At 50.2% G+C, this 12,691-nt stretch overlaps 1 protein-coding gene across 1 annotated transcript in view; it reads right to left on the bottom strand.

The window, feature by feature from the left end:
• The window catches only part of Slc1a7 (solute carrier family 1 (glutamate transporter), member 7), a 36,855-nt gene extending 24,420 nt beyond the window's left edge, over positions 1-12,435 (bottom strand). Inside the window, exons 1-2 of the mRNA XM_005398562.2 lie at positions 12,259-12,435; positions 4,652-4,731 (exon numbers count right to left, since the gene is read on the bottom strand). Of these exons, the coding sequence (XP_005398619.1) occupies positions 4,652-4,731; positions 12,259-12,435 (257 nt within the window). The remainder of the gene's footprint in view (positions 1-4,651; positions 4,732-12,258) is intronic.
• Between the last annotated feature and the right edge of the window lie 256 nt (positions 12,436-12,691).

Genomic DNA, 12,691 nt, shown 5'->3' with positions numbered 1-12,691 from the left:
TCTGGGGGCGGTAACGCTCCACCAGTGTCTCTAGCACACTCCCAGGTGCTAGTGGTGAAAAAGCCGCTTTGCAAACTCTGCTCCAGTCCCAAGTGGAGCAGTAAAACAGGATTCCCAAGGCGAGAGGGCAGCATGGAAATTCTCACGACATTATGTTGAATGGAAACCAAAGAAAGCAGGGAGGCAGATTTATTTTTGTGCAGTAACGGTAAGGTATCCTCCAAGAACTTAAAGGAGCAGAAAGTTATTACCATTTTCTGAGCTAGTCTATAAATGAAAAGTGAAAAGGACAAGTGGAGGGAATGGGAAAGGAAGGCTCTGGACACCAATAAAGAAGGGGCAACTGACGTGGGATCGGCCGAGATGAGGGCTGCAAGGTAAACCAAGGAGCCCCTCCGAGCACCTCCCGTGGCCCAGGGGTCCTGACAGAGGACACAGTCGTGCTGTAGCAGGTCCTGCCCATCACCACACGCCTCGGGGGTGGGGCTTGAATGGAAAGTGGCGAACCTCACCCCACTGGCTGTGCAATTGAATAACGCTCTTGTCAGCAAACAGGCTTAACCGAGGACCTCCACATGGTTAGCCTGCAGGGGGGGACGCTCTGGCCAGACACTGTGTGCACCTGTGCCCCTAGGCAAGGGCATTTATCTCTGTGAAGAAGTAAGTTGGCATTTGGTTCATTTGGTCACCTCCTGCCAGCATCAGAATCGGAGATCTGGCCTGACCAGCTCTGGGGCCTAACACGGTCACACTGCGGAGCTAATCAGCCAAGGACCACACCCTAGACCTTAGGAAATCATTGCTAAGACTAAGAGCAAGCATTTACATGGAAGAAATAATAACTGCTTTAGAATTTGGGTTGTGGAATGATGGGATGATTACTTTCCTCTGTTATCGAAAATGGTTGTAGTTTGCTTACATAACTTGCAAGAACACAAGCATCTTTAAAAGATAACTCCTAGTCATGCTGCAGATATTAGCCATGAACCTTCCCTTGAACTCTGCTCCAACTACCCTCCCACTGCCTGTTATTCATTTAATAAGCATTTATTGGGCACCTGCTATGTGCCAAGCTGGGTAATGAGAAGTCAGATGGAAGCATAAAGTTGCTTTCTGTGGTAGGGGTGCTGCACTTGTTTAGAAGAAGTCAGAAGCTGAGGGACAGCCCCACCCCACCTGACCCCACTCCAAGCACAGAGCGTAAGTGGGAGTGACAGAGAGACAAAGGGCAGGATGCAACCCAGCCAGGCCCACCGCTGACCCACAGAGACAACTGCACGGTGCCTGCAGGCTGTTCGGTGTCTGCGAGTCCGCAGGGATCACACCCAGCAACAGATCGCCAGGAAAGAGAGAAGCAGCCAGCGAGGCTGTAGGCTTCCCCAGGGGACCCCGGCTGTGCTCTCTCCCAGCCCTGGGGAAGGTGCTGACTTTGAGCTACTGGGATTCTTAAGAAGACTTCTTGGTTACGGGAGTGTGAGGCCATGGCTGGACAAGAGGGGACTGCTTCAGCCGGCCTGCAGCATGCCTGCCAGAAAAGGGGCTCCGGTGAGGTGCTGGGATGAAGTACATCCTGGGAAGAGGAGGCCCAAGAGTTAGAAGATGCTGGGGTGGGAGGAGAGACTGAGTTGGGCCCCGGCCCAGCCCCACTGGCCCGCCTTCCGCTCCCGCATCTCCCTTCTCAGAATAGAGCTTCTCTGCGACTGTCTCCCTACCAGCTGGCAAGGTCCTCCAAGGCAGGCCCTAGGGTTTCATCCCTTCCTGTTGCTGCCACATGTCTGCTTCTCATCCCCTCTCTGCTGTCTGTCAGTCTTCAGCCTCCTGCATCAACCCACGACGGCGAACACCAGGGAGAGGCCCGTGTGCAGGACTTGGGGAAATGAACCCAGTGCCTCCCAATATCTGGCATACCAGCCTTTCCATGGAGGTGTCAGGCTGGCTGGGTCTCACCCCGTGATGGGACCCCTCTCTGTTCAGCAAGCGGGATGGTCATTCCAGGCAGGAATGCTGATTTTTTTGCTTGGATAGATGTCACCACTGTACTTAAAAAGGTGCTTGTCTTCTATGATGAGATGTGTGGAGGGTGAGCGTGGGTCCATCTACCCAATGACACCAAAGGCATCCAGGTTACAGGTGTTGATGGCAGTGGATATAGGTCATCATTAATAGTTACTAATGAAGGAGGGTCTTCTGGACAAAAACTAAAGGTAGGTGGTGAACACGGGGTGAGACTTACAATTAAATCAAGAGGAAGAGAGAGGCATTCATGGTAGTGGCTTAGCTTGAGGGAAGACATGGGGACACAACCTGTGGCATGCCTAGGGACAGAGGAGGTGGCCAGCCTGACTTCAGGGCCCTCCTGCTGAGCAGAGGTGGAGGTCAGAGCCCAAGAAGATCAGGTTTTCTTAAATCATCAGAACACTTATGGCACTTCATAACTCACCCCTGCAAGAGCCCCTGGTAGTTCTGTGCTACTTAGCCCAGGGTGAGGCCTAACAAGAGAATTTGCCAGTGCTGTGGTAATGCACTCTGCCCTATAAGGGTGCCCCTGGAGGGGAAGGATGCCTGGCCCATGTACAGGCATGGTTCATGGCGAATATCCCCTCAGGAGCCATGCAGGGGAGATGACAGATTGTAGAACTGTTTGAGAACCAAGGAGGGATGGTTCAGGGACAGGAGGTCTGGGGCTCAGAAATGCATCATTAAACAAAGGTTTAATTCTTCCTTGGTTAGAAAATGTTTGAGCACTTTCTTTTTAATGGGCACAGTTGCTTTGCACCAGCCCAAACCGTATAATAAACAAATGGAACCCATAAACACATTGGCTTTTCTCATGTTAATATGGCTTCTGGCTCCAGCCAAGAGAAAATGCTCTGGTCTTGGGGGAGAGACTTGGGTGTCTGAGAGTGCGTGCTGGGCCCCTAGTCATGGGAGCGGAGAGCCCAGATCCCATGCTGGGGCAGCTCTAGGCCCTGGGCCCCAGGTGTACGAACAGGACCTTTTTCTTAAGCAACTTGCACAAAGTCACACAGCAAACACATGGCAACCCTGGGTTGGGCCACATGTCAGCCTGACACCTGGGTCCACAGGGGGGCTCCGCCTCTGCAGCGTCCCTTGAGGACAGGCCATGGCAAAGGGGCACAAAGCTGCAGAGCAGGAGTCCTGTGAGTCCACGGCTGCACTGATTCCTCACCAGTGTCACCCCCAGCCTGTGGGGGCAGAGAAGCCTTGCTCACCTGGGCATGCGCAGGGGCCGGGCCGCGACAGCACAGTGCACGTTGCTGATGCAACAATCCACTCATCAGACAGCTATGTGGAGCACCTACTCTGCACAGGCACTTGGCCAGGTGCTCACCAACCAGATTGAATGTCCACAGGTGCCTTCCCCGACTTTACCAAGCTCACAGTCCAGTGGGAGGTGAGGAGACAAGGCAGCAAGTTTACAGGTACAGAATAACAGGGAATGAAGCTGCTGTGGGTGAGAAAGAACAGTACCAAGGGTAGGAAGGAGCAGAGCAGGAGGCCCTTTCCCAGGAGGTGATGGGTAAGTTGAGATCACAAGAAAGAGGAAGAGGAAGGGGTGTGAGATGTTGGGGAAGTGTGTTCCAGGCAGAAAGAACAGCAAGTAGGTGTCCTGAGGTGGGAACAGGTCTGGTCTGCTTTAGGAATGGAAGCCCAAGGGACTGGGGCAGGTGTGACGTGAGACAGAGAAGGTAGGACAGACTGTGCCGGGCCTCCTTGGACTAGGTGAATAATTGGAAGATTATTTTAGGTGCCGTGGGAGTGTCTGAAGGTAAATGAATGGCAGAGCTTTGTTTCCCATGGGATCACTGTGGCCACTGGGTGGAGAGTGGACGGCAAGGAGCAGCAACCACAGAGAGGAGAGCAGTAGAGTCCTGTAGCAGCACGGATGACAGCCCCTGAGTGGAGCTGCGTTCTCCTGAAGAGGCAAAGTCAGCTCATGTTGCTGGTGACCCAGCGGTGGGGTGAGGAAAGGAAAGGCAGAGGGCTGGAAGACAGAGCTGCCTCTTACTGCCAGCAGGAGACAGAAGGAATCATTTTCTGTGCAAAATGTCAAGATTCTGAGGTTGAACCTGAAATGCTTGTGAAACATCAAGTGCAGATACCAAAAAGCTCCCAAGGTATTCAGCTGTGGAGCTGCAGGAGAGGGGGGTATCATACTAGAGCCATGAGGTTAGGTGAGGAGAGGCCTCCGGACCTGCGACATGCAGGGGCTGAGCAGAGGGAGTAACGGGTGGAGGGTCAGAGACGGGTAGAGACCAGGTGAGGGTGAGGGGGTATTCCAGGAGGGGAAGAGTGGCTCACGGTGTCTGCTCTATGGAGAGAGCTTTGGACACAGCACCACGCAGGTCACTGGCAGCCTTGACAGATTCACCATTTCTGTGAGTGACTCTAAGGGTGTTTAAAGAAGAGCCGATACCCACTGTGGGCCTGAGGGCAGGGAAGGCTTCCTGAAGGAAGTGGTGTTTCAGCACAGCTTAGAAGGCTCAGTCCTGAATGCTGCCGGCAAGAGCATCCCACAAAGAGCATCTAGCGCCACTAACCGGCGTCCCTGGCCTTGGGAGCAGCACCTCCCCTCACAGGGCAGAGGGGGCTGAGGAAAAAGCCCATGCCCCTCCCACCTGCCTCTCACCTGGAGACCACCAGTGGCAGGATCAGCATCTTCAGCATCCTCATCAAGAGCTCTCCGGGGAACTGGAAGTAACTAATCTCCTGGAAACACAGCAGGAGCTGGGGTTACGGTGGGCGGTGCAGAGTCCTCAGCACTCAGTTCCTCACCCCTCAAAGCCTGTCTCGTCTGGCACATGGGCACAGAGCCCAGCGCAAGAGAAGTGGCTTTCCAGCCTAACAGCTGTGTTCCAGTCCTAGCAACCCCTGCCCTCCACATAGCAGCAGTGTGGCCTTAAGCACACTACACACCATCTCGGAGTTTTTCTCACCTGTAACAAGAGGATCATAACCACCTCACAGTGTCCCTAGAAGGCCCGAATGACAAAATGCACACAAACATAGCACATGGAGGAGAGAAGATGCTCAGTACTCCTTGAAGATAACAGCTCTTCCTCATCTGCCCGCCTCACCCACCTCTCCAAGGTGTAAAACCGCCCCATCCAGCAGACGGAGAGTGGGAGGGGGGCAGGGCTCTTTTCCCTAAAGCCACAAGGCCAAGCACCACACTGGGGACACAAAAACAAGACTTAATTCCATCCCTGGGAAAGTTCCCAGGCTAGTTCATGGGGAGAGTGGGTCCTAGCGGACGGTGAGCCAGTTTCTTATGGGGCTGCTCCCCTCTCTAGCCTTTCCCCTCAGAATGCAGAAAGGGAGGTGGATGGGATGCTGAGAACCACTCTGGAGAGCTCTAAAAACCCCTTGAAGAGCTCTTACTTCTCCTCCCTTGTGAGCTGCTGGCCGGCTCTGGCCTGCCTTGAGTTTTCCTGGGCCCCAAATGCTGACCTGATCAGCTTTTACCCAAAAACAGGTCCCAGGAGCCTAAGTGACAAGAAGCAGAAGAGACCACCAAGCCTGGCTCAATTTTCAGATAATAAATCACTCTTTACTTGTTCTTAAAACGGTTTCATTGTTTATCTGCAAGTCTAATTTAACTGGGTGTGCTGTGTGTGAAGTTTAAATGTAATGCAAATTTGCTGTTTCTGGCAGTGCACACAGAGGTCCCTTTTCCGGACAGGAGGATGTGGGTGAGGCTGGCGATTGGACTTGGAAATACTCTCCAGGTTACCTTTCGTACTTGGAAGCAGTTTTTAAAACCAGTGCCAAACATAACGATTTGTTAGTGACCTGAGGCTTTGAAAGCCCCGAATTATAGAATTTTGGTGCTACCAAGGGGTTTTTAGAGATCTCCTCGTCCAGCCCACTCATTTTGTAGACAAGGAAGCTGAGCCAGGAGTAGGAGGTGACCTGTCTGCTGAACGACTGCACACGATGGAGTCGAAATGCACCAGCAATTTTGCTCTTTAAGGAACTATATTCATCAGATCTACGTATTTTACGTTAACTTTAATCTATGTGTATATTCTTTAAATAGTGCTCTGATGATACAAAGGCAACTCTTTCCTCTTTTCTTGATCTCCATTTCCAAAAATTGCCAAAGTTGAAGAACAGACACCTTCAACTCTGTCTCCCCTTTGAAACAGTATAGTTTCAATGCTACTTCCCACGTTACCATTGGGACAATTAAACTTCCCTGCCAAGATCCAGGAGGGCTTATTACCTACTCCCTTTTCTACTTCCTAGTTCACTTATATTTATATTAATTTTTGGGTAAATCAGTACCCAAAGATAGATAGATGATAGATAGAGGTAGAGATAGAGATGATAAAAATGATAGAGATGGGGCTGGGGATTTAGCTCAGCGGCACAGTGCCTGCCGGCAAGCGCAAGGTCGTGAGTTTGATCCCTGGTACAGGGGTTGAGGGGGTAGGGGGGACAAAAACAAACAAAAAAAGAAATGATAGAGATGATATAGATAGAGATAGAGATAGAGATAGAGATAGATAGATAACTGAGGATTAATACAGGGCTCCACACATGCTAGACAAGTCCAAACCCACAGAACTACAGTCAAGCTCCAAAGCTGACAGTATTTTGATCATCAAATATTGTTCACATCTGAGCCAAGTCTTGTACTACAACCATGCCTCGTGGCTCATATGACCTTCATTTCTTTCTCTAAAGTTAATTAATTGATGTGACATTTGCTTTGTTTTCTGTGTACCACTCATTAATTTCTTCTAAACATGTTAATCTGTCTACTTAAATGCCTGATCGTTTTCTACGCTTGAACATTAATTTCCTGTTATCTATCAGCCCAACAGTTCTCTGCTTCCTGTTCTAGCTTGTCACCCTGTTCTCTCAACACCGTGGCAGTTATTCTGGGACCTTATCCTGTACCCCAGTTTCTTGTTTTCTGTTCTTGTTTGGGTGGAACATCTCCTTTGGTACCTCCCTGAGAAAGGCAGATGGGAGGGAAATTTTTGAGTCCTTACATGAGTAGAAATGACTTTGTTTACTCTTACTTCTAATAAGTAATTATTTCTTTCATGTGTAGTTACTTACAAATCATTCATTCTTTACTTGTTCTTAAAACGGTTGCATTGTTTATCTGCAAGTCTAATTTAACTGACTGTGCTGTTTGTAAAGTTTAAATTTAATGCAAATTTGCTATTTCTGGCAGTGTCCAAGGGGCCCCTTTTCCAGGCAGGAGGATGTGGAATTACTTCTTTCATATGTAAGATTTTTGGTCGAAAATAATTTCCCCTCCCAGTTTTCAGGGCATTGCTCCTTTGTCTTCAGCTTCCAGTGTTGCTTAGGATGGTGTTACCATCCTAAGGTCACACCATCCTTATTCCAATCCCTCACACAAGACCTGTTTTAGTCCCTTGGAACCACCTAAGGGTCATTTGTTTATTTCCACTTTTCTGTAATTTCATGATGATGTGCCATGGTACAGGATAAACCTCTCCTGCCTTGCCTTGCCTTGCCTTTCCTCCTCTCTCTCCCTTCATTCTTTCTTCCTTCCCTCCCTCTTTCTCCTTTTTTCTTTTTCACTATACTTTTCACTCTTTGGCTGTCTTCAAAACTGTTCTAGGTAGTTGTGCATGTTGCACATGCTCCTTTTCTTATATTTTCTTTTTCTATTTTCATCTTTTTGTGTTATTTCCTGAGAAATTTCTACAATTCTATCCCAGCTATGGACGTTTTTTATCTTGGTTTTCCTACTTTTGATTTCCAACAGCTCGGTCCTCTTCTCTGACTTTTCCTTGCTTGTAGCATCCTATTCAGCCTTTTGTCTTTGTGGTGATGGGGACTGAAGGAACCCAGGGCATCCATCACGTGTGCTGAACACATCCCCTACCATGTGCTGCGCCCCAGCCCCTACGTCCCATTCCTCATTATGGTAACTGTACCTTCTCTCAGATCTCCAAAGATCTTAAGAAAAGATTTCTTCTGCTCTCCATTGTCTCTGCGTTATCGGAGACCCTCTTTTCTCTCTGGTTTCTGTCTTTCCCATGTGCAGTTTCCCTCATGTTTCTGGTGACTTTGGCTTCCTCTTCACAGGCAAGTGCGAGGCACTGGCTTCTGTGACTGTGCACGAGGTTTGTCCACTGACAGCCTCAGGGCAGGTGCCGGATATGAGCTTCCGTTTTCACTAGGGGTGGATGCCATAGGAGAGGAATGTCCTTTCTAGCATAGTTTGGAGGCTTTTCCCCTGACGCTTCAGTGAGAGGCCTCATCTGACCTTTGAGGGATGAGGCTGTGCCTAAGCCAAGCTGTCAGCTCTCTTGATGCTGTGCTGGAGATTTCACACCCAAAATGCAGATGTCTGTTTATGAGTCTGAAGCATGTGACTCACCACACCCCCGCACCCCAGCACACACAGGTAGGCCTCCTGTCCCTCTGTCAGGCTTCTTGAGCTCCTTGGGCAAAAGGAGGAGAACGGAGAGGTGAAGGGGAGGAGGAAGAGGAGGAGGAGGAGTCCTTTGACCATAGGGCCCTTGCACTCTGATTACCTTGGCTACAAATTCCAGCCAATGTCTTTGCTTTCAGCTCCACACACACCTCAACCTGCTACAGCATAGCACCCAGAGCCCGTCTGGATTTCTTCTTCCGGAGATGGAAGATTTTAGCTTTCTGCCCTCTGCTGAATGAGGTTGTACAGCTCTACTTCCCATATTGCCTGATTTAGTATAGTCTAACTTCCTTTCTCAACTGTGGTGGATGACAACTGGTGTTCAACTTGTAACACCCAGCTGAACTGAGTCAGCATGGTGCTGGGTGTGGGAGGCCCACCTGAGGATTGTTGCCAGCAGCATAAGAGGCAGAACTGGAGAGGAAGAAGCTTAGAGGCTGTTGGGAACTGGTAGATGCTGTTAGGAAGCTGGTGGAAGCTGTTTGGAAGCTATTGGGAAGCTATAGGGAGCTGCTGGTTTTGCTGGAGGAGTTTGTCATGCTGGCTTTCCTGATGAGCTCAGCTGTTCTTGTTGGAGGAGGAGCTCAGAATCTCATTGTCGCTGAGAATGGTTATGGTTCGCTTTGGGGGAGCTCTGGTCCCCACCTTGAGCATCGCCTCCTGGCTCAGGAGGGGAGATGGTGCCCTGCTCAGTCTTCTGGAGAAGTTTGTCGAATTGGCTTTCCTGATGGGAACTTGATGGGAACTCATCATCAAAGGAGCTCGGGACCTCACTAATGATAAGGATGGCTGTGGTACTTTTCGGGGGGAACTCTGGTTCTTACTTTGAGCGTTGCTTCCTGGCTCCAGTTTAGCTCTCTCAGCCTGCTAGCATGGATCCTTCATTCTGCTGGCACAGACTTTCTAGTTTCCACCACTGACCCTTGGGCCTTCCCAGTGCAGATCTGTGAAACAGGCCTGCATAAGACATTGTCATGGGCTCTAGGCCTCCAGTTGACTCATGGGAGGCATTGTTTTGGGCTCTAGGTCTTCAGCTGGATCCATGTAGGACATTATCGTGGGATCCAGACCCTCAGTTGGATTCTTTGGTCTTTAGTGTGTGGACAGATTTCCTGCACTCTCTTTTTGTATATGATTCTTTGGGTGACTATTATAATCTTATAAAACATGCGTCCACTATTATATTGTTCCCCTTGTAAAACCCCAAACTACACCATCAACTATTGTCTTTTATATTCTCATAGGTTTTGGTGATTCCAAAATTTGATCTCAATTCCAAAATTTGATGATTCCTTTAAATGATTCCATCAGTATTTTACTGGACTTCCAGGAAGGGAGAGAAAAAGGGATGCAATTGTAATTCCCCACCATTTAACTGGAAGTCTCAAATGGTCTGTATGTTTTTGATGAGATATTTATATCCAAAGATAGAATCTTTGAGTTTGTAAGCTCTTCTCCACAAATAGAACATTTTCCAAATTGTTTATGATTTTTGCTTGTTGCATAAGCTCGCAAAGTTAGAAAGTCTTAGTTTCTGAGTCACGGGCAAAGAGATCAAACAGAGAAATCCTGGATTTCAAAGTAAGACACTAAGAAAGCCAATTTCTGTGAAATGATTGTTCTAAGACTCCACATCCTTCCTTCAGTTTATCTGGCAGGTTAATCTAGACCAGAACACATTTGCAGGTCTAAACAGATGGGCAAGGCAGCTTTGGCACAGGGGGCCGCAGAGGAGCTTGGCTTTTAATAATAGGCATTCCAATTTGTTTTCACAAAATGGCCTTCCTGCAGGAAACATGTTATTTGTTACCGAGGAAAATCGAACGCAGCAGATTGTGGGCTGTGCGTGCCATTGCCAGTTTAATTCAGCATGTTGTTCACACTGCATGAGACTCATATTTGGTTCAAGAAAATTCATGTGTTGTTCAGCAGTTCCCAGCCTGGTGGGAGAAGTAGAGCCTTAAATAAATAGCTGGGAGCCAGCTATGAAGCAAGGGAGCCAGCAGCTGGGTTACCAGAGAGGAGGGCACGGGGCATGAGCATGGGGCAAGACTCTTACTCTAGGGACAGCCTGCAAAGTCCTGGGTTCAATTCCCAGTACCACAACAAAAACAAACAAAAACCCACACTGTTATTTCAGATGTCAGTAGGCCTGAAAACTGTAGGAGATGTGGAATGTGGGATGGTTCTTTGTGCAGGTGGGACCCTGATGGGTAAACAGAGGAGGGAGGGTGAAGTCATGTTCAGTGAGCATTTACTATGTAACATTGGCCAATGCTATTCCCTCCCTATGATTCTCGAGGACACATCCTGCCACCACCCCATTTTACAGATAGAGAAAGTGAGAAGAGAGAGAGAGAGAGAGAGAGAGGGAGAGGATTTTGCTCAGCCACTTACTAGCACAAAGTTCAGGTTCCTCTGACTACAGAATCTCACAGGCTTGGGTCAGGGTTATAGCTTAGTAGCACAAGCGCCTGCCTGGCAAGCACAAGGTTCTGAGTTCGATTCCTGGTACAGAAAAAAGAGAGACTCTAACAGGCTTATTAAAGAAATAATAGCTCTGTTCCCAGGTAGGGGATATTTTGTTTTCCATGGAAGACCAAGCCTGAGGCCTGGAGCACCTCTGTAGAGATAGTCTCAGCGTCTCCAGTGCGCTGCTGGAAGAGGAATCATGGGATCCAGAACTCCAGGGGCCCACTGACAAAGCCTCTGTCCTCCACCAAGCTGTATTTGGCTTCTCTGAGACCCTCTCCTTGGCCTGCATAGTGCAATTGTAGCAAAAATCCTGCTGAGCCAGTTTAGTAAGAACTCCCTCATCCTAACTCCCCCCTCTGTATCTGATAAAACTCTTACTACTCTCCATCTCTGATTCCCCACCCTGGATGTGTCCTCTTTGTTCCCATCCACTGAGCCCTCACTGTGCTCACTGGCTATAAATCCTCGGCTGCATTTGGAGCTGAAGCCCATCTGTCCCCATAGGAGTTCTCTATACCTGTCCCGAACAGTCTTCCCCAGTTGAACAAAGGTTGAGACAATTCTTTCTTCATGGCGTGTCCCCCTCCCCCACAGCAGAGGCTGGGAGAGAACAGGACCTTCCCTACGCAATGCGCCTTCACTCACCCCGGCCATTACCGGGGCCAGAAGCCGGGGGCCTGCCTCGCCCCTGTCTCCCAGCTCCACCTGCAGCCACCATCTCATCCTGAAGGTTCCTTCATTGCGAGCAGTTCTCATACCTGCCCCTTTCAGCCCAAAGTCAGGCATCACCCCTGTCTTCTCCACCCTTGCCTGCCCTCAGGATCCCAGGACCTCTCCAAAGCTCAGATCTGACGGATTACTCTTCTGCACAAAAGCAGTTCATAGACGCTCCAGGTCCATGTCTTTGGGCCCGCAGGACGCCAAGCTCTGGCCCCTGCTTCCCACTGTACACTCCAGCAGCCATTCCCCCGACATCTCCCTCACACTTGTGGCTTGCTCTTGTTCCCACTGCCCTTCCTGGACCTCTTGTAACAGGAGCTGGGCAGGGGCTATTCTCTGAAGACCCCACTCCCCGATCCTCCGCAGCTCTCAGCCCCACAGTGATTCTAACAGGGCTTCCCTGCCTCCCTGCTGCCCAGCCAGGCCAGCGCACCCTCACTCCTCACCCATGTTATTGGTTCCTCGCTTGAGCCCCGTGATGTTTATCACACCCATGTTACAGACTGGACCACAGGGACCGAGGAGAAAATGACTGTAGCGGCGTGGGGGAGCCCAGGATTCCTCTGGCCCACACCCTCCTCCTCATGGGGGCCCAAGGTGCTCCGGGGGGAGCTGACCTGTGGTGAGAGGCGCCGGGTCCTCAGGAAGAAGCCGAGGAGGCAGCCCACGATGACAGAGAGCACCGATAGGATGAGCAGTCCGTTCCGCCGGCACACGTCCCTGCCTCGCACCAGAAGGGCACCCAGCACCATGGTGAGCCGGGCCTGCTGGCATGGGGCACGGCACCATTCCATGCACGAGACGCCAGCCAGGGGCACAGGGTCTGCGCTGGGGCACCAGCTCCTCGGCTCACAGGTGGTCAGAGTCGCTAAGCGCTAGTGGCCAGCCCCACAGCCATGGTCTATGAGGCCGCCCCAGACGGAAGCCACAATCCTATTACCAGCTGTATCATTAGGAGCTGGGAGAGATTAGGGCCCAGGAAATTAGAGCAGGCCACGTGGCCTGGGAGCTGGGCTCTCCAGGCCAAGCGTTCCTTGAACAGAAAACTGG

This window comes from Chinchilla lanigera, unplaced genomic scaffold (assembly GCF_000276665.1).
Source record: "Chinchilla lanigera isolate Chin_1 unplaced genomic scaffold, ChiLan1.0 scaffold00063, whole genome shotgun sequence".
Lineage (NCBI taxonomy): Eukaryota > Metazoa > Chordata > Mammalia > Rodentia > Chinchillidae > Chinchilla > Chinchilla lanigera.
The sequence above is the reverse complement of the archived record's forward strand: the minus strand, read 5'-3'. Positions and strand labels throughout refer to the sequence as shown.